The sequence below is a fragment of the Eptatretus burgeri genome, chromosome 8, assembly GCF_056783735.1.
Source record: "Eptatretus burgeri isolate ZD-2024b chromosome 8, Ebu_testis_v1, whole genome shotgun sequence".
NCBI classification, from domain to species: Eukaryota; Metazoa; Chordata; class Myxini; order Myxiniformes; family Myxinidae; genus Eptatretus; species Eptatretus burgeri.
Window position 1 is genome coordinate 30,847,093 of NC_140968.1, and position 21,104 is coordinate 30,868,196.

At 46.4% G+C, this 21,104-nt stretch overlaps 1 protein-coding gene across 12 annotated transcripts in view; it reads right to left on the reverse strand.

Annotated features, from left to right (window-relative positions):
• The window catches only part of LOC147021446 (ATP-dependent chromatin remodeler CHD8-like), a 228,651-nt gene that overhangs the window by 104,406 nt on the left and 103,141 nt on the right, over positions 1-21,104 (reverse strand). For all 12 annotated transcript variants that reach the window (XM_085891386.1, XM_085891387.1, XM_085891388.1 and 9 more), the window contains 4 exons: positions 20,180-20,583; positions 12,470-12,599; positions 12,110-12,250; positions 2,357-2,425 (listed from right to left, as the gene is read on the reverse strand). In XM_085891386.1, the coding sequence (XP_085747512.1) occupies positions 2,357-2,425; positions 12,110-12,250; positions 12,470-12,599; positions 20,180-20,583 (744 nt within the window). The remainder of the gene's footprint in view (positions 1-2,356; positions 2,426-12,109; positions 12,251-12,469; positions 12,600-20,179; positions 20,584-21,104) is intronic.

A 21,104-nucleotide genomic window follows, 5' to 3' on the forward strand; every position in this document is an offset into this window, starting at 1 on the left:
CATGCCAGAAGGACAACAAATCTCTGCAGCACTTCACAAATCTAGGCTTAATGGGAGAGTAGCCAGATGGAAGCCACTGCTGAGAAAAAGGCACATGACAGCACACCTGGAGTTTGTGAAATGGGACATGAAAGACTGAGAGCATAAGGCAAAATATCATTTGGTCTGACGAGACGAAAATTGAGCTTTTTGGCATGAATGCAAAGGGCTACGTCTGGTGGAAACTGGGCACAGCTCATCACCCATCTAACATCATCCCTACCGTGAAACATGGTTGTGGCAGCATCAACCTATGGGGATGCATTTCAGCGGCAGGGAATGGGAGACTTGCAAGGATTGAGGGAACAATGAATGGAGCGAAGATTTACATTCCAACAAGACAATGACACCAAGCATACAGCCAAAGCAACACTGGAATGGCTTCAGAACAAGAATGTGAAAGTCCTTTAGTGGCCCCACCAAAGCCCAGACTTGAATCCTATTGAGAATCTGTGGAAAGACTTCAAGACCGCTGTTCACCGACGCTCCCCATCCACCTTAACAGAGCTTGAACAAATCTGCAAGGAAGAATGTGAGAAAAATCCCCAAATTCAGATGTGCAAAACTGATACAGACATACCCAAGAAGACTTGAAGGTGTAATCGCTGCCAAAGTCACTTCTCCAAATGATTGATTTTGGGAGTGGTGGGGGGGGTGGAATACTTATTGATGCAAGACATTTTGGATTTTCATTTTTTATGAATTTATAAAAATCTCCAAAAACAAGTTTTCACTTTGTCATTATGGGGTATTTTGTGTAGATCAGTGATAACAAATATAAATTTAATCCATTTTAAATTCAGGCTGTAACACAACAAAATGTAACAAAACTTAAGGGGTGTGAATACTTTCTGAAGGCATTGTAGCTCACCTGGAACGGCTTTTGGGATGGCCAGTCAATACGTAAGCACTTGCAACTTCTTCTCTGAAACTGCTGCTATTGTGACCAAACTTGGCTAAAATGATATTTGGTTTGGTGTGTTGCAAATCAAGTTTGTTCATGGCATTGAAAATATTGAGGTCTAAGTGGGTCTACCAGGGGTCAAAGTGTGGCTAGGTGTGATGCTCCCTGTCCCCGAAAATAGGTATTTGCTGTTTCCTCTGAAACTAAATACAAAATTTCGATGAAACTTGACCACAACATTCATCACCCGTAAAGTACCAAAGTTTGTTTACGGCATTTAGAAAAATTAGCATCTACGGTGGTCTATGGGGGGGCCAAAGTGGGTCCAGGTTTGTCCCTTCAAAATAGGTATTTGCTGTTTCCTCTGAAACTAAATACAAAATTTCGATGAAACTTGACCACAACATTCATCACCCGTAAAGTACCAAAGTTTGTTTACGGCATTTAGAAAAATTAGCATCTACGGTGGTCTATGGGGGGGGCCAAAGTGGGTCCAGGTTTGTCCCTTCAAAATAGGTATTTGCTTTCGTCTCAGAAACTATGCACACAATTTCGATGAAACGAGACCACCATCTTCATCACTCGTGATGTACCAAATTTTGTTCATGCCATAAAAAAAACAAAACGAGGTTGAAGGATGTCTACGGGGGAGGGGTGGGGGTGGGGGGTAGGGGGTTAACCCCTATAGTAGGTATTTGCTCTGTTCATGGAAGCAACACACAATTTTGATGAAGCTAAACCACAACCTTTATCAGCCGTGATGTACCAAAGTTTATTCACGGCATTAAAAAATAAAAGAATAAAAATAAAATAAAATAAATAAACATGGGTTACCCCCCCCCCACCCAAATAGGTATTTCTCCCCCCTCCCAAAAAAGTTATTTACCTTCTCCATTACATATTTTGTGGGCCATCCACGCCTACCAGTTGTTCCTGGTAATCTTATCCAGCCGCTACCAGGTGAGCGCTCAGGGGTATTGCTCCTATTTTGTTTTAGTTTATCTTGAACAAACTTGCTATTTCTACTCAAAGGGCCCCTTTGGGTGGGGGAAGGAGATGGGCATTCATTAGAGATGTACAACCTGTCAACAGAATTCATGAGGATGTAATGCACAGGTATAGAAACAAACTTGAGGAGCAAGGATATTAACAACATCGAATAGATGCAATGCCATAGCCAATTTTTAGAATAGTTAAGTGTGAAATATACTTTCAAATGTGGTGATAGTATGGCACCTGACTCAACAACACTTTACTCTACATCTTTGTATCACAGTCCATACTTGTGCCACGTTTGGTCCAAATCCCTTCAGCGGTTCACAAGTTATCACAGTAACGAAAATCTGCTGCATGCGCACAAACAAACTGGAAAACATAATTCCTCCGGCTGCAGAGGCACAAGAATGCCCATACCTCTGTCTGAACAATGCGTGATGCAAGAATCTTGTCCACCACTGCACCATCCTCCTCAGAAGGATTGTCCTGAGAAGAAAGAAAATAAATTCCTTTGCATGTATTGAATCCCCCACATGCTCTATCATCCTCACCCCCTCTCCCCACCCGATAAATAAACATGACCAAAAACAAAATCACACCGAAAAGGGCACTCGGTAGAGCACATACCTCCGCCAGGCCGATACGTTTTGTACACCACTGATAGGCCGGATCTGGATTCAGACCTGAACCGAAATTTTAATCGGCTTGCTCTTGCCATGAGACCAAATTTTGACATAATCCATCCCCAACTTTTTGAGAGAGGTGCGATATATGGTTTTCCATCTCTCAATGGTGACGAATCACTTAAAAAAAAAAAAACTTGGATTGAGATCCAGATCCAGATATTCACCAAAATCAACTCATTTCATCCTTGTCACACACCCAACCTGCCCACCAATTTTCATACAAATTCGTCCACAACTTTGCAAGACATCTTGCACACAAACAGAGTCAAATAAACCGACGAGGTGATAAAATCACCTCCATCCTTAGCAGATGGTATAAACAATAAAAAGAACAGACTTTTCTGGAGTTCGTTTATTTTTTGCAAAAAGTTTATAAATTTCCTCCATCCTGGATTATGTCCCATTAGCAAAACAATGTCAAAGGTTATGAGGGATTTTTTTATTTTTAGCCGCATCTCGCATAGCGAACGCTCCGTGTTCTAAGAGAGCTCCGCGTTGTTGTTCTTCTTCTTGTTCTTCTGGTGAAGACAAAACCTTCAGGACTCGGCTCTTTTATATACAGGATCCGGATCTCCTTAAATACTAAACACCTGTACACATCCTCGCATTGAGGGTGCCTTTTGAGAGCGTCTATCATGAACTTTTAAATATATTCGGACATTTGCTTTAAAGTTTCGAAAAGTTCACGTTACTATTTAAAGATTATTCCATTGAATGTGTTGTAATTTCGTAAATGCACGATTTCTTGTCATGAACGAGGAGCCTCCATGACGGGTCTCGCTATTGGCTCCATCAAGGCACGTGATGAAATATCGGAAGTTGTTGTTATTGTGATCAAAATGCTGATGTTTCTACTATATGTAATGAATTTTTAGCCGTGTCGCATTGCAAACGCTGCCTCGAAGAGAGCTCCGCGTTGTTGTTGTTGTTGTTGTTGTTCTTCTTCTTCTTGTTAACTGGTGGAATGACACGGCTCTTGGACACATTTGTCCTTGTTTTATTAAAGATGCTCACATGACCAAGCATTTCCATTCCAATGACCAACTGCAAAGCATCTCAAAATGAAAAGTCCATCCACGTCTGCTTTGTGTTCGAGCTAAACTTAAAAAACAAAACAAAACCGAAAGCAATACATTGCATGGAATGCTCGGTGACTTACTAAAGTGAAAAAGGTAAACACAACATCACTTGCCAACATAATTACAACTGTGAATATATATATATATATATATATATATATATACATATATATATATATATACATATATATATATATATATATATATATATATATATATATATATATATATATATATATATATATATGGCCCCGCGAAGAGGAGTGATGCAAGTGACATTTTTTAAAAACGTCAGAAATTCAAGTCAAAGTTTGCGCAACTTCAAACGCTGTAATTTCGTTATCGTTATAGATAGAAACATCATTTAAAAACCACAAGAATCCTTGTTTCAAACCGAAGCTGATCATGTAATGAGGAAAAAATAAAAAAATAAAACAGTAGGGTACGAAATTTTACATTATAAACGGGTGGTTTACATGTTAACCAAAGCACTATTTTCGATAATTGTAGTGAAGTACAATACCAAAAACCGATAATTAGTGGTCATGGAAGGGTAACTGTGTGTTATGGTTGTCAATAATATGAGAATAATGGTAATCATGATAAAAATGGAGTAAATTTTTTTTTAAACTGTTCCACTGTTGTGTTTTTAATCCTAAGCACTATTGTTGCATTATTGTAGTGAAGTACAATACCAAAAACCTATTATTACTGGTCATGGAAGGGTAACTGTGTGTTATGGTTGTCAATAATATGAGAATAATGGTAATCATGATAAAAATGGAGTAAATTTTTTTTTTTAAACTGTTCCACTGTTGTGTTTTTAATCCTAAGCACTATTGTTGCATTATTGTAGTGAAGTACAATACCAAAAACCTATTATTACTGGTCATGGAAGGGTAACTGTGTGTTATGGTAGTGCCAAAACTAGTTATAGTTATGAGAAGAATGGTAATAATGGTGACAACACAGTAAAACATATAACACAATAGCATGACAGTAATGGAAGCAATGATCAGAGTAAAAAAAGTTATTAATAAGACAAAAACATTATTATCAAACGCATGTCATCAGGGGGCAGTGCGTTGACCAACAGCTGTAGCAATTATAAATAATCCGTCGTCCTTGTCATGCAGGGGTCGTCAAAAGTAGGCAGGCCTCGGAGGGTGTTGGTACGTCGTTATGGGAGAGAGGCAGGACCTCCCATGGCAACATAATCGAGGTTGATGTTGTCTGGGTCATCAACCCCTGATTCTGCATCAGACAACTAGTTGTCACCTGAATGCATCTCGCGTTGATGACGTACCAATGCCTACCACCATAAGCAGTTAGATGTCGGGCTGATGAAGTCTGTGAGGGCCTCCAAATCATCCACCTTCTCCTTCTGCAACAACCGTTCAGAGGCATACTTCAGTGTGAGGTCCTACCTGGCGAGGTTGAATTCTGCAGCTGAGAATCTCCTCCTGCCTTGCATGACGCCGACTTTGGTAGCTGCTGCATCCGTGGTGTCATAATCCGGCTTCAGCAGATATCCCTCCTTGTACTCAGCTGCAACAACAATCTGGGCGGCAGAGGAGAAGAGTCTGCCAGCAACCTTCCTCTTGGTGATACGGCCGAGCAAGAAGTTGACGTCCAGGAAGTTCTCGCGAACCATGTGGACGACAGCGTAGGGAGGAGTAAAGCAGGTAGCGATGATGTTGTGGTACTCCTCAGGTGTCATGACGATATTGCGGCGCCAGACCTCCAACCCGATGTGGCCAAACATAGTATCACAGTGCAGGTACTAGTGGCCAGACACTAAAAACGAGACATCCACCCATGCCAGACGAAGACTGTGCAGCTCTCGTAACCACATAAGCACCATCTGGAGATTTTTTTTATTTTGCCCGGCACAGTTGTCAGCAAAGATGGTTCGTGTAAGACTACCATCCACACACTGAGGCCCCAAGGTCATGTTGAGCCACCTGAGGATACAACTGGCTACCTCAAACGATCCTCTCCCTGCTGTTGACTCATCCCACACAAACAATGTTGTTTTGTTGTCCTTCAGGTTAGTGACGGCAAAGTCATAGACCCACAGCTTTCTTTTGTAGTAGGCCTGGCCTACTGTTAGGCAGGGGCAAGGCAAGGTCTGCTGCAGGTCAATAACTATGGCCATCCTGAAGGGGTCTGGGTCGGTCTTGGCCATTTGAAGTTCCTGTCGGGCCCTGCGGTACCGGGTTTGGTGCAACCGTAGCTCCTCTTGCACAGCAGTGGCGTCCAACCCCTCTTCATTTTTCCTGCTGATGAGTGTCTCCAGCCTTCCACAGGTGGTGCAAACATCCTTTTTGGGAGGTTCAAACCCGATGTTGTACTCCTCAGAGAACACCATTCTGTAGAACCTGAGTTTGACTGGTTCTTGCCCAGGCTTTGCTTGGTGCAGCCACTCTTTGTACTTGCTGTTCAACTGAGGAATGCTGCCCTCTGACCCCAGGTACTTCCGGTTTGGACTCTTGGCTCTGGTGTAATGGCTGGAAGTCACCTGCAACATGTTGATGTGCTCATGCACATGCGCTAGGCGGTCCGCAGCGATTTCGTTTTGTGGCCTTTGATGACCGCATTTGTCTGGCTCTGCTGTCCCAGTCTCCGTTTTCTTGGTGGACAAGGTGGACTAACAGCATGGCAGCAAAACCCTCTTTACAGATAGGGTAATCAGTGCTTTGGTAGTGGACGCTATACTGGTTGGTGGTGCTACGGCGGCTCACAACATTGGCAGTCCACTTCCTTTTTATTGCCTTCGGTTTGACACGGCCAATAATGTAGTTCGTTTGGGCCTCAAAATTTCCAAGGGCCCAAAAACCAGCAAAAATAGCCTTCACCTGGTCCTGCCCAACCTTGGCAAAACACCCGTCACCACAAGGCGTGCCAAGAACGCGTGCCCTTACTTCGTCTCCTGTGTAAGGGCTGTGGTACGCCTGGCCAAGGTTACGCTTGGCCTTGGCCACCTTGCGCGCGCGCGCGCACGCACGCACGCACGCACGCACGCACGCACGCACGCACGCACGCACACACACACACACACACACACACACACACACACACACACACACACACACACACACACACACGGCATCTATCACTATCACCTTCACTTTCACCATCAGCCCTATCACCATCACTAGGACGTTCACCATCACCAACACGTGCACCACCATCACGAGAACCTGCGTCACCACCATCACGAGAACCCGCGTCACCACCATCACGAGAACCCGCGTCACCACCACCATCACTGTCACGTTCACGTGGAGCCCCTTCACCACCATCATATCTAGCCCCTTCACCATCACTTTCATGGCTAGGCCCTTCATCACCATCACTTAGTTCACGGCGAGCCCCATCACCACCAGCACTAAGTGCAGGGCTAACCCCTTCATTACCAGCACTAACCTCACAGCTCTGCCCTTCACCACCAGCAGTTTCACGGCTCGCCCCTTCACCACCAGCACTTTCACTGCTGCTTTGCCCTTCACTAATGTCATCACTCATAGAGCTATCATCACAAGCTGGTGCATCCCCTTCACCAAGCATCACACGAAGTCGAGCGCCATCACCACTACGCCTCCTTGGCCCATAAACCTTAGCCCTTTTGGAAGAATAAAAACGTCCAACACAAAACTTTACTGGGCTATCAGCACTTACTGATGGATCAGGCATAGGGTTATCAACATTGTCACTGTCGGAAAACATGATTACCCTGATTACAAGGATTACAAGACACTGCACTAGGGATAATCCAAGAAGCGTAAAGACGAAGCGAGCGTGGTCATGGAGGAGTGGGACGTACGCTTGGGTTGCGGCGGGAAAGTGATGCCAGAACCATGGTGTATTTTATCGGGATGGCAAACGAAACGCCAATAAAGACGGATACCACTGACAAACATTAAAAAAACAATGCTAATAATTCAAGTGAAATGTATAAAAAAAATAATAGTAACAATAATCGCATTATAACAATAAAAACAATAAAGTTTTCTCCTGGATAAACATTGCCTTACGCTCGGTTGAGCTGGCAACTGTGGTGGGAGGCGTGGGGGTGCGGCACGCTGTACCATGCCGCCTCCCACCAAGGAAGATTGCAGCGGGTGCTTACAACATTCCTCCTCGGACTAGCATCCAGCCAGACGTGGCTGGCGAGACAGCGTTTGTGAAAGTATTTTTCGCGAGACTTTCAGCCCTATTTTGGGTGGAGTTTTGATGTAAGGGACGTGCTCGGATGATAGGGGAAGGGTTAAAATAGTGCTATATGGCATTAACTCCAAAATGGCCGATGTGTCGCTTACATCACTCCTCCTCGTGGCGCCTCATATATATATATATATATATATATATATATATATATATATATATAATACACAGTAAATACTAGAATGGGCACTCGGAAGAGCGCATACCTTCGCCTCCGCTACTTTTTTGTTCTTGGCATGAGAGTGGGGGGAACAGAACAGTGAACATTTTGGTGTTGGTTTCATGCAAATCGGTTTTGATTTGACCGTGTTATGACAAAAACCGCATATTTTGAAAGGTCGTGACCCCACTGACCTTTGACCCCCAACCGCTAACAAGGGAAATGAAGTAATTGTGTCATGTCACCCATCACAAGATTGGGCAATGAATTCTGAACATTTTGGCATCGGTTGCATGCCAATTAGATCAAAATTGACCGCGCTATGGTAAAAATACGAATTTGACCTTTCCGTGACCTTTGACCCGATCGCTCCCAAAATCTAATCAAATGTTCGTTGGATAATAACCCATCATCCCACCAAATTTCAAGCGATTTGGTTTAATACTTTCTGAGTTATGCGAATAACAAAAACACACACACACACACACACACACACACACACACACACACACACACACACACACACACACACACAAATAAATAAATAAATACACAGCGACCAATACATAACCTTTCGCAGAATGCGAAGGTAATATTGTCTTAATTTGTTTTCTCCATATTCTCAAAATAAAGGTTTGCTGAAAATTAATGACAAAACTTCAAATGGTAAACTAGATAGCATATCGAAATGCAAACAGTCAAAATAAAGAAACACGGAAACAATAACAAGCCCCCTCCCCCCCAAAACATGGCATCTCGTGCCGCGCAGTGGCAGATGGGTTAACAAGGGCTATTTGTACTTAATGACTCTGCCCATTGACATTTTGACCAAATTAGTAATGAGTGTTCTCCATATTGTCATAATAAAGGTTTGTTGAAAATTTGATGACAAAAGCTCAAATGGAAAAAAAAGAAAAAGTTCTGGGACACACGCGCGCGCACGCGCGCGCACGCACACGCACACGCACACGCACACGCACACACGCACACGCACACAATTGGAAACTCCCGTCTCTTGCTGTGCAGACGGACAGGCTAATAATATTCGGGCGAATGCAACCCAAACAAGGTCAACACAAGGGACAGGAAACATGGCATTTCTGCAGCAAATGATCACAAGTGGCTGGAATTGCAGACACATTTTGGAGAATACAAGGAAATGTTCTTGTAAAAAGAAAATATTTTAAAAATCCACTGAAACATCTTAAACGAGGACACTCTTCGACAACACCAGATATGCTTCTGCCCAAATTATTACATCGTTTTACACACTTGTACCAAGCTTCATTTAAGTTCCTGAACACAGATTCAAAATATTAAATAATTCTGGCTGTCAGACCATCAGACCATGCATCCAATGAGGATGAAATCCACAACATCTATATACATACATACATACATACATATACATATATATATATATATATATATATATATATATATATATATATATATATATATATATATATATATTAGTTACGGTTTGAGGAACCATATGCATTCAAACATACAGGTGCCCCGAAGTTAGTTATGCCGTTAAGTATATGTGCAGACAAAACCCCTCCTCATGTTTAGTGGGAAATTGAAGGGGTGCGTTGCAATGTTTTTTTAGTTAGGTTAATAAATCTTTTTATTTCCCCTCTTATGGAACCAGGGTACCTTCCTAACGCTTGCAGCCCTCGGTTCGCTGGCCACAGCGTACCACTGTCCACCCGCTGTCGACAGAGACTCGTTTTTCCGAGGCAAAATCTCCACCTTCGCTGTTCCAGTTCCTTCTCGGCTTCCCCAAACGTACGCAGTGTGGCTGCACCGTCATTCACATTCCACAAACACGGGTGGAGTGTGCGGGCCTCGCCGGTGCCTGGCCGAGGCCCCGCCCAGAAAGGGCAGACCCATGGGAGCCCCGTCCAATCAGGGCGGACAGTGACGTCAGTTTTGACCAAGGCCCCGCCCCGTTGAGGGAGGTGGATGGACTACGAAGGAACCCTCTGAGTCGCGGAGTTCAGACCATTTGGCGCTGGCTGGCGAGCTCTCTCCGGCTCTCTCCACACGAACGCGCAGGTCTGCGCGGCACAGCAGGTTTGGCCAAGCTCCCAGCTCACGTGCCCTCCGCTCTCCTGGACTTCTCCCCCGACTGTGTTCTCCAGGCTTCAGGCTTCCACTCGGCTCCCCGACTTCTCCAGACTGGCTCTCCACTGACTCCAGACTGTGAACTGGCGCTCCGCTCTGCCATTTATAGGGCCCGAGAGACGAGATCTGACCTCCGCTCTCCGATCTTCGACCCCCACAGGCCCCGCCCCGTTCTCTCTTTTGTTCCGAATTCCGAGGTAAAGCTTCCACAGAGCAGACGTGCGCGAGATCACCAAACTTGCTCGGTGAGCGGACGTGCGCGAGATCACCAAACTTGCGCGGCGAGCAAACCCCCGCGTGTGCCTGCAGCGGTGCCGTTCGATGCGGACTCGCCGCGGCTGGTGAAAAGATGGCGTCGCTTCGGGGATGAAGGTGAGGCGATGTTATTCGGGTTGGTCTATTGGGGGAGATATGGTTTAGGAGATGGTGAGATGTCGTTGTTGTGAAGGCGGTGTGGAGAAGGTGGTTGACGTGGTGGAGAAGGTGGTTGGTGGGTGGCGTGGTGGAGAAGGTGGTTGGTGGGTGGCGTGGAGAAGGTGGTTGGTGGGTGGCGTGGTGGAGAAGGTGGTTGGTGGGTGGCGTGGTGGAGAAGGTGGTTGGTGGTTGGCGTTGTGGTTGGTCCAAAATAATGATAGTAAAGAAAAACGGCTAACTCAAAGATCACAGCCCTGTCCACACGGATAAATCCCATGAAACCGGTGGGGAAATCTAACTGAACACGGACTTATCGGCATAACTGATCTGAGGGCCTATATGGTGTTCTGTGAATTTCCACAGCCGTAACAATATATACATACATCCCTCATGACTACGAGATCATAATTGTAAAGTTTCACGTCAATTAATGAAGCGGTTCAAGAGAAATATTTAAAAAAAAAAGATTTTTGTTCAATCTAACATGGTTGTCAGACCATGCGACCTATTAATTATTCATGAACACCCTGGTATCCCCAAGGCTTGGGGAACATGTGGGTGAAGTTTCTCCTCAATCTGTCAAGCTGATCTGGAGAAGATTTTTAAAGGTTTATTCTTTAAAAAAAAAAAAACATTGCTGCTGAACCATGCGACCTGACGTCACAGGTGGATAACTTTTTGTTCCTCATGGATAAGCAATCATATGTGTAAAGTTTTGCTGTGATCTGTTCAGCCTTTTCAGAGAAGAAGATTTTTGAAGGCTTTTATGTTTAAAATAAATAAATATATAAAAATGGCTGCCAAAATATTATTATTTTTGAAAAAAAAAAACATAGCTGCCAAACCATGCGACCGATGACATCACAGGTGAAGAACCTTTTGTTCCTCATGGATAAGCAATCATACGTGTAAAGTTTCGCCTTGATCTGTTCAGCCTTTTCAGAGAAGATTTTTGAAGGCTTTTATGTTTAAAAAAATAAATAAAGAAAAAATGGCTGCCAAAATATGTGACCGATGATGTCATCAATACCCCCCCCTCTCCCCCCCGTGCAATTTAACCCGAGATGACCCTCAAAAATTTCCATTCGAATCAGATAAAGAGTTCTGGTATGCAATTATGTCATAACTAACAAAGGCAGCTATGACATCAAAAAAAAAGTTGACACATTCACATAGTTTCGATTTTTTCCATGGATCGGTTTCGGAAATGGAGGTCCAAGGTTTTTCTTTTTTTCCAACATGGCTGCCAGACCACGTGATCTATGACATCGTAATCATAATTACAACATTATACATTGAGTAGTCGCACATACGGTGAAAATTTTGTGGCAATCGGATAAGCAGTTGCAGTGAAAACAGAGAAAACTAGCAAACGTTTATTTGTGCTTTGTCCTTTTGAATGCTAAGCATCATAAATGCTGGTGTGTCAAAGCAACTTGTGAAGGATGAACTGAATTTTAAAGCTATAACACACCTGGAAGAGTGCAGCTGATTGAAGAACTGAACTCCCAGATGGAACAGTTGCCATTACGTCGACGTCCTCATCATCTGTGAGACGCATTTCAAGATCCTCGGTGTAACGTTTTCTCTTCACATGCCGATTGGACCGCCGCTTCTGAACATGCACAAATAAGCCCAAATGTAAAGGCATGTTCCCATCCATTGTGTCGTGCACACCGACGTAGAGCAAAGACAACGATGACAATAAAATGCTGAGCGATCTAATTCACTCAAAGGCACTGCAGACTAGGCCACCATTTTAGTGTTGTGTGGCCAGATAAAAGGCTTCGCGAATACAAACATGAAGCAGTAAATTGGGGTTATACAATCCCACCTCAATGAAGCTGTCCTCTTCAACTCGCGGTGAGGGAGGTGGACTGCGTTCAGCATCTGAATTGTCCATCGACTCATTGCCTTTCCTCTTTTTCCCTTTATTGCAACTCCCTGGTGTGCTCGGTGACTTACTAAAGTGAAAAAGGAAAACACAACATTACTTGTCAACATAATTACAACTGTGAATCTAAAGTATTAACTGGAGACATTTGAAACGCCCACAGGCCAAAATCTCAACAACGGAATATATTGGTACGGCCGACCGCGCAAGCCGACCGCTCTGAACGGAGCCGCAAGTCGAGTCGGCCCGACCGATCGCCCAGAATATAGATCGCCACCCGGATAACTCCGAGCGACAAGTCCTTGTACAAGAACCGAAATAGGCCAATCGGCAGATCACGTGGGGTAGGGTCGATTGCCAATCTTCAATGTACCTAAATACCCATGTGATCCAACTACCGGAGTATTCCACCCTCGACGGATCTCGTACGGAACAAACCGCCGAGGCGAGCCTGTCCCGTGCACGATTCCGAGCGGCTTAATCGCCGAGAACAGTCGGTCCAAATGTCCCCCTTTTACGGCAAACCAACGGCTTTCTAACTCCCAACACACGAAATGCTCAGTCAATGAAAGAATCGACGCGACGAGCTGAAAACATTTAATAATTGGGGTATTTATTAATAATAATAATGGGGAACTTGGGAAGCACGTATTCCGACTTTACTAAATGCTATGCAAACATTTACAGCACACAAAGCACTTAACAATTTCCTACTTATTAGACGGAACCACAGACACATGTACGCACACACACACCCAAGAAATTGTGGCTGAGGCCTTTAATAACGAGCTCCAGCTCAGAGGACAGGTGAGCTGAAACCCAAAGCCTCTCCTTGCCATCACCCTCCTGAATCACGTGGTGTAATTTGACATTGGTAGCTTCTTACCGTTCTCGAGTTATCGTGCCTACAAACAAACAACAAAACACAAATGAACAAACAAACAGAAACGGAAGTCATCAATGTACTTACGAAATCTTTAGATTTTGTAAGAAACAAACAAACAAGCAGAAAGGGGGGAAAACAGTAACCTCCATCCATCTTCGAAGATGGCGGAGGTTAACAAAGGCTAGCAGGCATGGGGTCATGGCAGAGGCAGGCAAACAAGGCAAGCCCATGCAGAACAGGCGGCTGCAGTACAAAAGGCCGGCAGGTGAAGCTGGCCGGCCTCTGGTATGGTTCCATCAGGTCTGGAGGGAGTGCGGTGGTGCCGGCCGCTTTGAAGGCGGGCTCGGACCGAGCCTACTGTCTCCCCCCACTCTATCGCCTTTGCCTGTCTCTGTCCATACCCACTCCCTTAATTTGCCACACAACAACAAAATTTAGCCCCTCTTTATTTTTATTTCCCTTTTATAATTGGCTCCCTAACCCCCTTTATCGTCATTGTCCGGCTAGCCTATCCTGTCAACCTCGCCGACTCCCAACCCCTACGTTCCCTCTCTGGAGGGGAATAGGGAGAAACTAGCGTCCTGCCTTGAGGCCAACAAAGCCTCAGAATGGCCTCCTCAGAGTTCAGCGATCTACCAAGGTGGGTCCAGCGGCCTACAACGAGCGAAGGGATGAATGGTGCGAAGGGGTATATCTCCTAACTACCCTAACATTTATGACTACCCCGGGGCTTTCCAAAAAAAACGCCTCACACTTTTAAACTATCGGTTCTAAAAACCATGATTCCCATCGCCTGTGTTGGTGTCCATTATTAATTTAGGCCTTGCCCTCAAATTTTCATTCGTGCCCTCGCACAATTTCCTGGCTGGGCAGCGTGGCTCAACTGGCAGGAACTCCCCCTCTGCCGAACTCTAACCATGGCACCCCCAGGCCCACAGGCTGCCTCCGAGCCTCGCTGCTCCCTACAACGCGGGGGGTTGCCCTCTCTGGCATTGCCCCCCTCCGATGCCCACGTGGCGTGTTTATGCCCGGGGTCCCTTTCCGAGGGTCGCCCTTGCCCACTACACTGCCCCGGCCCCTCTTGGGCCCTTGGCCTACTCTGGCCGACTAGTCTGGTGCCTGGGGTGCCCACGAAACAAAACTCACCTTTCCAGAGCCACGCTCCCAGCCGGTCCATGAACTCTTGCACCCCTCCAAATGGGTTTCGTGCCTTCTCTCGACACCAACAACAAAACGACCTCCTTTTCGTAAATTTGAATAACCCACTAACTCACATTAAACTGACCCCGGGGTCCCTTGGGTGGGAATCACTCCTCCCCCCAATCAGTCATCGCACCATGCATACCACATTCGCTCCACTCACACACTTTGGCCCGCTGTCCCACACTCACTCATTGTACACTTTTCACTCTTTTCCACTCACACCAACATTTACACTGCCATTCTTCCTAATTAAATCGCCTGACTAACTCGTGCTCCCTCGTCATCCCTTCAATCAATGCACATTCCATTTACTCTACGTAGCTAAGCTACGTCCCCACTACACATTTCCAGTCTGTCCATGTCTCCAAAAATCCAAAAATTCTCATTTCCTAAATCTAAACTGAAATCCCTCAAACTAATCCATTCCAAGGGCTCCATGAGGAACAACCAACCCATGTCCCCATGAAGCCTGTCTAACTATCGCTAACCCATCCCCCTAACTAGTAGTTCCTGTGCCCCCTAAGCAAGGGGGGTCTTCCACCCCCTGCGTGGGGCTCGTGTCCACTCGAAGTGGTGAGGCTTGCTTTTCTCTTTTTTTTTTCTATGCGCCCACCAGCGCGGAAACGTGCAACCTGCGCTCTTTTTCGTGACGTCATCGCAGTTGCTCGCGCTTCGCGCACCTCGTCCCTTCTTGGACGGTAACATCCTGCAGGGATTCCCCTCCTGCCGGATTCCAACGATGCAGCCACGACGTCACCCCACGCATCCCAAGCAAGCCTCGCGTTTCGAGGGGTTCCCCACGCGAGCACATGTGCTCTGCTCGTCCGTAACCCGTGCCACGGAATCTCCGATGACGTCATTCGCACCCCGAACCTGCACGATCTCTCGCGTAAGCCAGGGTACACTCAGCGCATCGGGGAAACCGCTTCGCACGCTCTGCGAACAGAATGTGCGACGCAGGCCACATGGAGCTTTACAAACACACTCGCCTGGAGAACCCATCCAAATCAAATTCACAATCCAGCCTAGCTTCTGTCCGTCCGCGGGATCGGCTTGTATCCACCTCGGGCGTTTCCAGACCGGATTTCACTCGCGCAGGCGCGCACGTGGCGGCCTCGTGCGAAGCAAGGTACGGACCCCAAGCGCCCTGCTGTGCCAATCCGGCACGGTCCTCGAAACCACTAAGGCCGCTACACGGCCTTCGTCTCTCGTCAGGCACCGTCTTTGTCGCACTCTCACGCGCACATTCTCACGTGCCCTAATGCTCACACACTCTACCATGGCACTCGGACACGGGGTTGTGCCCTCTCGCATACCAACCGCCATTTCTCTTTCATACTGCGACCTCACATACGCGGTTTCTTTCACACACGGCACTTCTCCCTTAAACACCTTTTCACTCACGCATCGTGCTTCTTCCATACACGGGGTTTCACTCACACACGGGGAAATCGCTTACACACGCCATAACACTTACACACGGGGTTTCACTCACACAATGGTGCTTTCCAGCACGCATTTCGCCACACTCGTAACCACACACACCGGGACGACCACGCTGGGGATTTGCGCTACCTCAAGCGCTCCCGGGGTCTCCATACCCCCAAGCTCCACGTGCACCCATTCACAGCACTCGCCCCCTCTACCTCGCAAGGCTCGACCGGACTTTCCTTGTCGCGATCCGCCTCAAGGGGGTACAGTCCCTCCCCTCGTTCCTGAAGGAGGCCATCCTGCTGCTTGCATCGGGTCCCAACACATTCCACCAGCTCACCCCCATTGTCCTCCACTACCTCCATGTGTGTGTGTTCGTCAATAGTGTCGTCCACTTCACCCCCTCTCTCCTCTATCTCCGGTGTCTGTTATTTCTATTTCCTGCGTCTCCACACATTTTATTTCCTTGTTCACTATTTCCGTTTCTTCCTGGCTCCATTTTCCTTCCCATTTGAGTCGTTCTTCCTCTCTGAGCCCCCTCAGCTGTTCCATCTGCACAGTGTGGTTCCTTAACGTTTCATTCTCCGTTGTCTTTCTTTCTTCACTCAACATCCTCAGTTCATTTTGTAATTCCCTCTCTCTGCTTTGGGGTTTCTGTAACTCAGAAGCTTTTCTTTCTAATTCCTTTCTCATCTCCACACACTCCATCCTTTCTTTGGCTTCTAGCTGTTCGATCTGCACAGTGTGGTTCCTTAACGCTTCATTCTCCGTTGTCTTTCTTTCCTCTCTTAACATCATCAGTTTGTTTTGTAATCCCGTCTCTTTGTCTTGGTGTTTCTGTAACTCAGAAGCTTTCTTTTCTAATTCCTTTCTCGTCTCCACACCTCTTTCACATTCTTCCTTCTTCATTTCATCCATTCTCTTGCTCATCTCCTTAATTTTTTTGTTCAGTTTGCTCTTCTCTTGTACCAACTCATAGGTACTCCCCTCTACTTTCCTCATTTCTCCCTGTAGTTCTTTGAACTGTCTTGACTTCTCCAACAATTCTTCCTTCCTTCCTTTGCTCCATATATTTCTCTCTTTTTTATCTCCTGTTCCAGGCTCTCCCTTATCTGAGTGCCTGATCTTACCTCTTCCTTCAGTAGTTCCAATTCCCGATGGTGTTCACATTTTTCCTTTTCTACCCTTTTTTTCCATTCTTCCTCCAAGTTCTTCCAATCCCGAGAATTACTAATTTGCTCCTCCCCTTTTCTTTTATTCAGTTCGCTCGCCTTTTGTAACAAAAACCCACGCAACCAATCTACTTGCGTCGTTTCCTTATGTAGTTCATCGACTGTGCTGGCTAAGTTCTCTTCCAGCTCCTGAACTTGTTCCTGTGCATCGGCCAATCGTTGTGCTTCCGTGTGCACATAATCCTCATGAACCCAGTCTGCATTGGCCAAGTCCTTTTCCAACCTCCCAATTCGTTTCTGTGCCTCGTCCTATTCAGTTTGCAATGTACTGCCGTCGCCCTGCCTCGCCTGCCATGCCCCCGTGGTTTCAACCGGTGGGCGGGAGCGCTTCCCCCGCCGTGCGGCTCGTTGCGCTATTAATAGCGGCCCGCTCACGCCTCGTGCTGTGCTGAGGTGCGGCCACGCCACCATCTTGCGACTCCGAGTTTGTTTGCCGGAAAAGTTCCTGCACAGGCTGCTCCCACTGACTACTATTCGTGGTGCGGTTATAATAATAAAATGGAGAACCAGATAGATTGTTGCATCGCCATATTTCCCAACCTTCTGGTACGGGTCCAACCCGTATGGTGATGGCGTCCTCGACCATAGATTCTATTAACTCTACATCCACCTCCTACCCACCTGGCTCAACTCGCCTTGACTGAACATTTTGCGTGCTGGGAATAAAATTTATAACGCTCGTAATTTGGGGACACGGGGGGGGAGGGCTTTGCTCCGTATACCCCTGATCCGACTCCGTGAATTTTGCTACGGAGGTGGAGGGGTTCGTATCTCCATTCCTGACAACCAAATGTTACGGTGCCGGGGGTCGGCCGCCAACCGACCGCTCTGAACGGAGCCGCAAGTCGAGTCAGCCCGACCGATCGCCGGAATATAGATCACCGCCCGGATAACTGCGAGCGACGGGTCCTTGTACAAGAACCGAAATACACCAATGGGAAGATCACGTGGGGTAGGGTCGATTGCCAATCTTCAATGTACCTAAATACCCACGTGATCCAACTACCGGGGTATTCCACCCTCGACGGATCTCGTACGGAACAAACCGCCGAGGCGAGCCTGTCCCGTGCAGGATTCCGAGCGGCTTAATCGCCGAGAACAGTCGGTCTAAATGTCCCCCTTTTACGGCAAACAAACGGCTTTCTAACTCCCAACACACGAAATGCTCAGTCAATGAAAGAATCGACGCGACGAGCTGAAAACATTTAACAATTGGGGTATTTATTAATAATAATGGGGAACTAGGGAAGCACGAAAGAGCAGAACTATTCCGACTTTACGAAATGCGATGCAAACATTTACAGCACACAAAGCACTTAACAATTTCCTACTTATTAGACGGGCCCACGGACACACGTACGCACACACACACCCAAGAAATTGTGGCTGAGGCCTTTAATAATGAGCTCCAGCTCAGAGGACAGGTGAGCTGAAACCCAGAGCCTATCTCGAACCTCTCCACCTCGTATGGTCTTCAAGTTGTTCGGACCCAGGCTCCAGCGAGAGCGAGCTGGATCCAATCGCTGTGAGCCGCGATCCCTCCCGAGCTCCCGCGAATCCTCCCTCGCTTCTCAACACGTGCTGGTGAGACGAGGCGCCGATGCGTCGCTTCCCCGAGGAACCACCTCCAAGAAGAGGCCGATGAGTCGCACCAAGCCGGGAACCAAACGGAGAACAAAGAGCTCCACGAACCAAGAAGAAGAAGAAGCCACTATTCGCAGCTCGAGCCGAACAACCGGCTCGACTTTCTTCCAAAACAAAGCAGCTCTCCATAAAGCCTACCGAGCCAAGCAGGACCCGAAGCTCTGCTGAACAACTCCTCTGCAGAAGCAAAAAGCTTCCTCCCGAGCCAGGCCGCAGCCGAAGCTCACTGAGCCAGCCGAAGCAAAAAGCTTCCGAAGGCCTCAACCCTAACCCAAGCCAAACAGGACCCGAAGGTCTGCTGAACGACTACCCACAACTCCCTTCTCCAACTCAGCACATGAACAAAGAAAGGATCTCTTCCTTATCCTCTTCTGCCCTTCCCCCGCTCTCGGCGTGACTCATGACTCATGCCCTCGTGCTCCATCCCCCACTCAACCACGGGCGGGAGGGAGTTGTTGACATCATGAATCACGGGACGGCAGGGTTCTTCTTCCTCTTCGCAGAAGAGGGGGGGAGGGACGTCTCCATTCTTTCGTTCCCTAACTATTAAATCGATCTGCAGCGCATCTAATCGATTTCTAAACATTTAAACAATGGAAGGTGAGCTATCTAGAGAACAATCACTTATCGACATAGCTGACTAAAGGAACCTGTATGTTGTGTGCAATCAAATTCCAAATTCATAACAATATGAGTAGTACTTTATCTTAAGTACAGTTGAATAGACGCCGAGCAACAAAGTCAATTCTGATTGGACGTTCTCTACTGACACGTGATCTCCCAACGATCTATGTAGGATCCTCCCACATAGATCGTTAGGCGATGACGACGCATCAGTAGAGAACATCCAATTTGAGTCATCAAGGCTGCCGATTATCTTTTCAGGAATGCATTTATCCCTTTAACACATGCAGTAACTCCTCCACCCTCCCGACCTCCCCCCCCACCCCCAAAAACAGAACAAGAAAAGAAAAGCCAGAATTAAAGTCAAATCATCAAACGGATTTTGGTTTAAAATATCAACGTTCATAATGATCACACCAACCTATCTGTTGAACTCAGATTTGGGCATCTACTGGAACATCAAATTCAACTTGAGCTTGTCAATAATCTGAAGCAAGTGGCAAGTGTCAACCAGCTCTGAGCATACTTTGTGATAAGACCATCAGGGTGTTTTGTAACAATATTTAAAGGAACTCTCCCACACTCGCTGCAGCCCCAACCCCTTCCTCCACACAAAACACAAAATCTCACCTGCTCTTCTTTCTCTTCTTCACTTTGCAGCTCTTGCCATCCTTGTCCTTTAACACCACTTCTTTCGCCCTTCCTTGCCTCTTCTTGCCAGACTTCTTGCTTTCATTGACCAGTGGGCAGATTGGTGCCTCCTCCGCAGATAATTCCAGCAAGTCAGAAGAGTCGACGACACGTGGAATGTTTTGCTCTCCACGAGCACGAGCCCGAGCTATCGCCTCTGCGACAATACGGTTCGCCTTGTCGCTAGCCTTTTCATTCCCGCTCTGGTGCCGGCGGTTGCCCTGTTGGCTACTATGCTTCCGCTGCCGTGAATTTTTCCCATCTTTTGGAGGAATTTCTGTCGGACTCAAAGGAGCTTCGGCTTGAACCGGAGTGGCCGAAGTGGCTGGAAGGACCGTGGGGACCTGGTAAGGAAGAAATACAGGATTTTGTAAGACTTTTGAAAATAGCAAATCAAAGGACGATATTTACATTTTACTTGTGCACTTTGGAAGATATGGGAAAAGAGAGGAGGGCATAAGCTGTGTTTAAGTTGAGAAAAGAAATGGAAAAGGGAATAAGGAGGGGGAGGATGATGAGGAGGCAGAGGAGTGGGTGGAGGAGAATGCAAAGGAGGAGGTTAGGTTAGAATGCAGAAAAACAAGGTTAGGGAAAAGGGAAAGCATTAAGAAAATAAAGTTGAAGGGGGAGCGGAGGGGGGAAGGGTGAGATTCCTCATCACATTACACAAAACGATTTTCATGCTTATCAAGTACAAACACCGACCTGGGATGACCTTCTGGTGGATACATTGCTCAAACTCATAATATATATATATATATATATATATATATATATATATATATACATATATATACATATATATATATATATATATATACATATATATATATACATATACATATATATATATATATATATACAT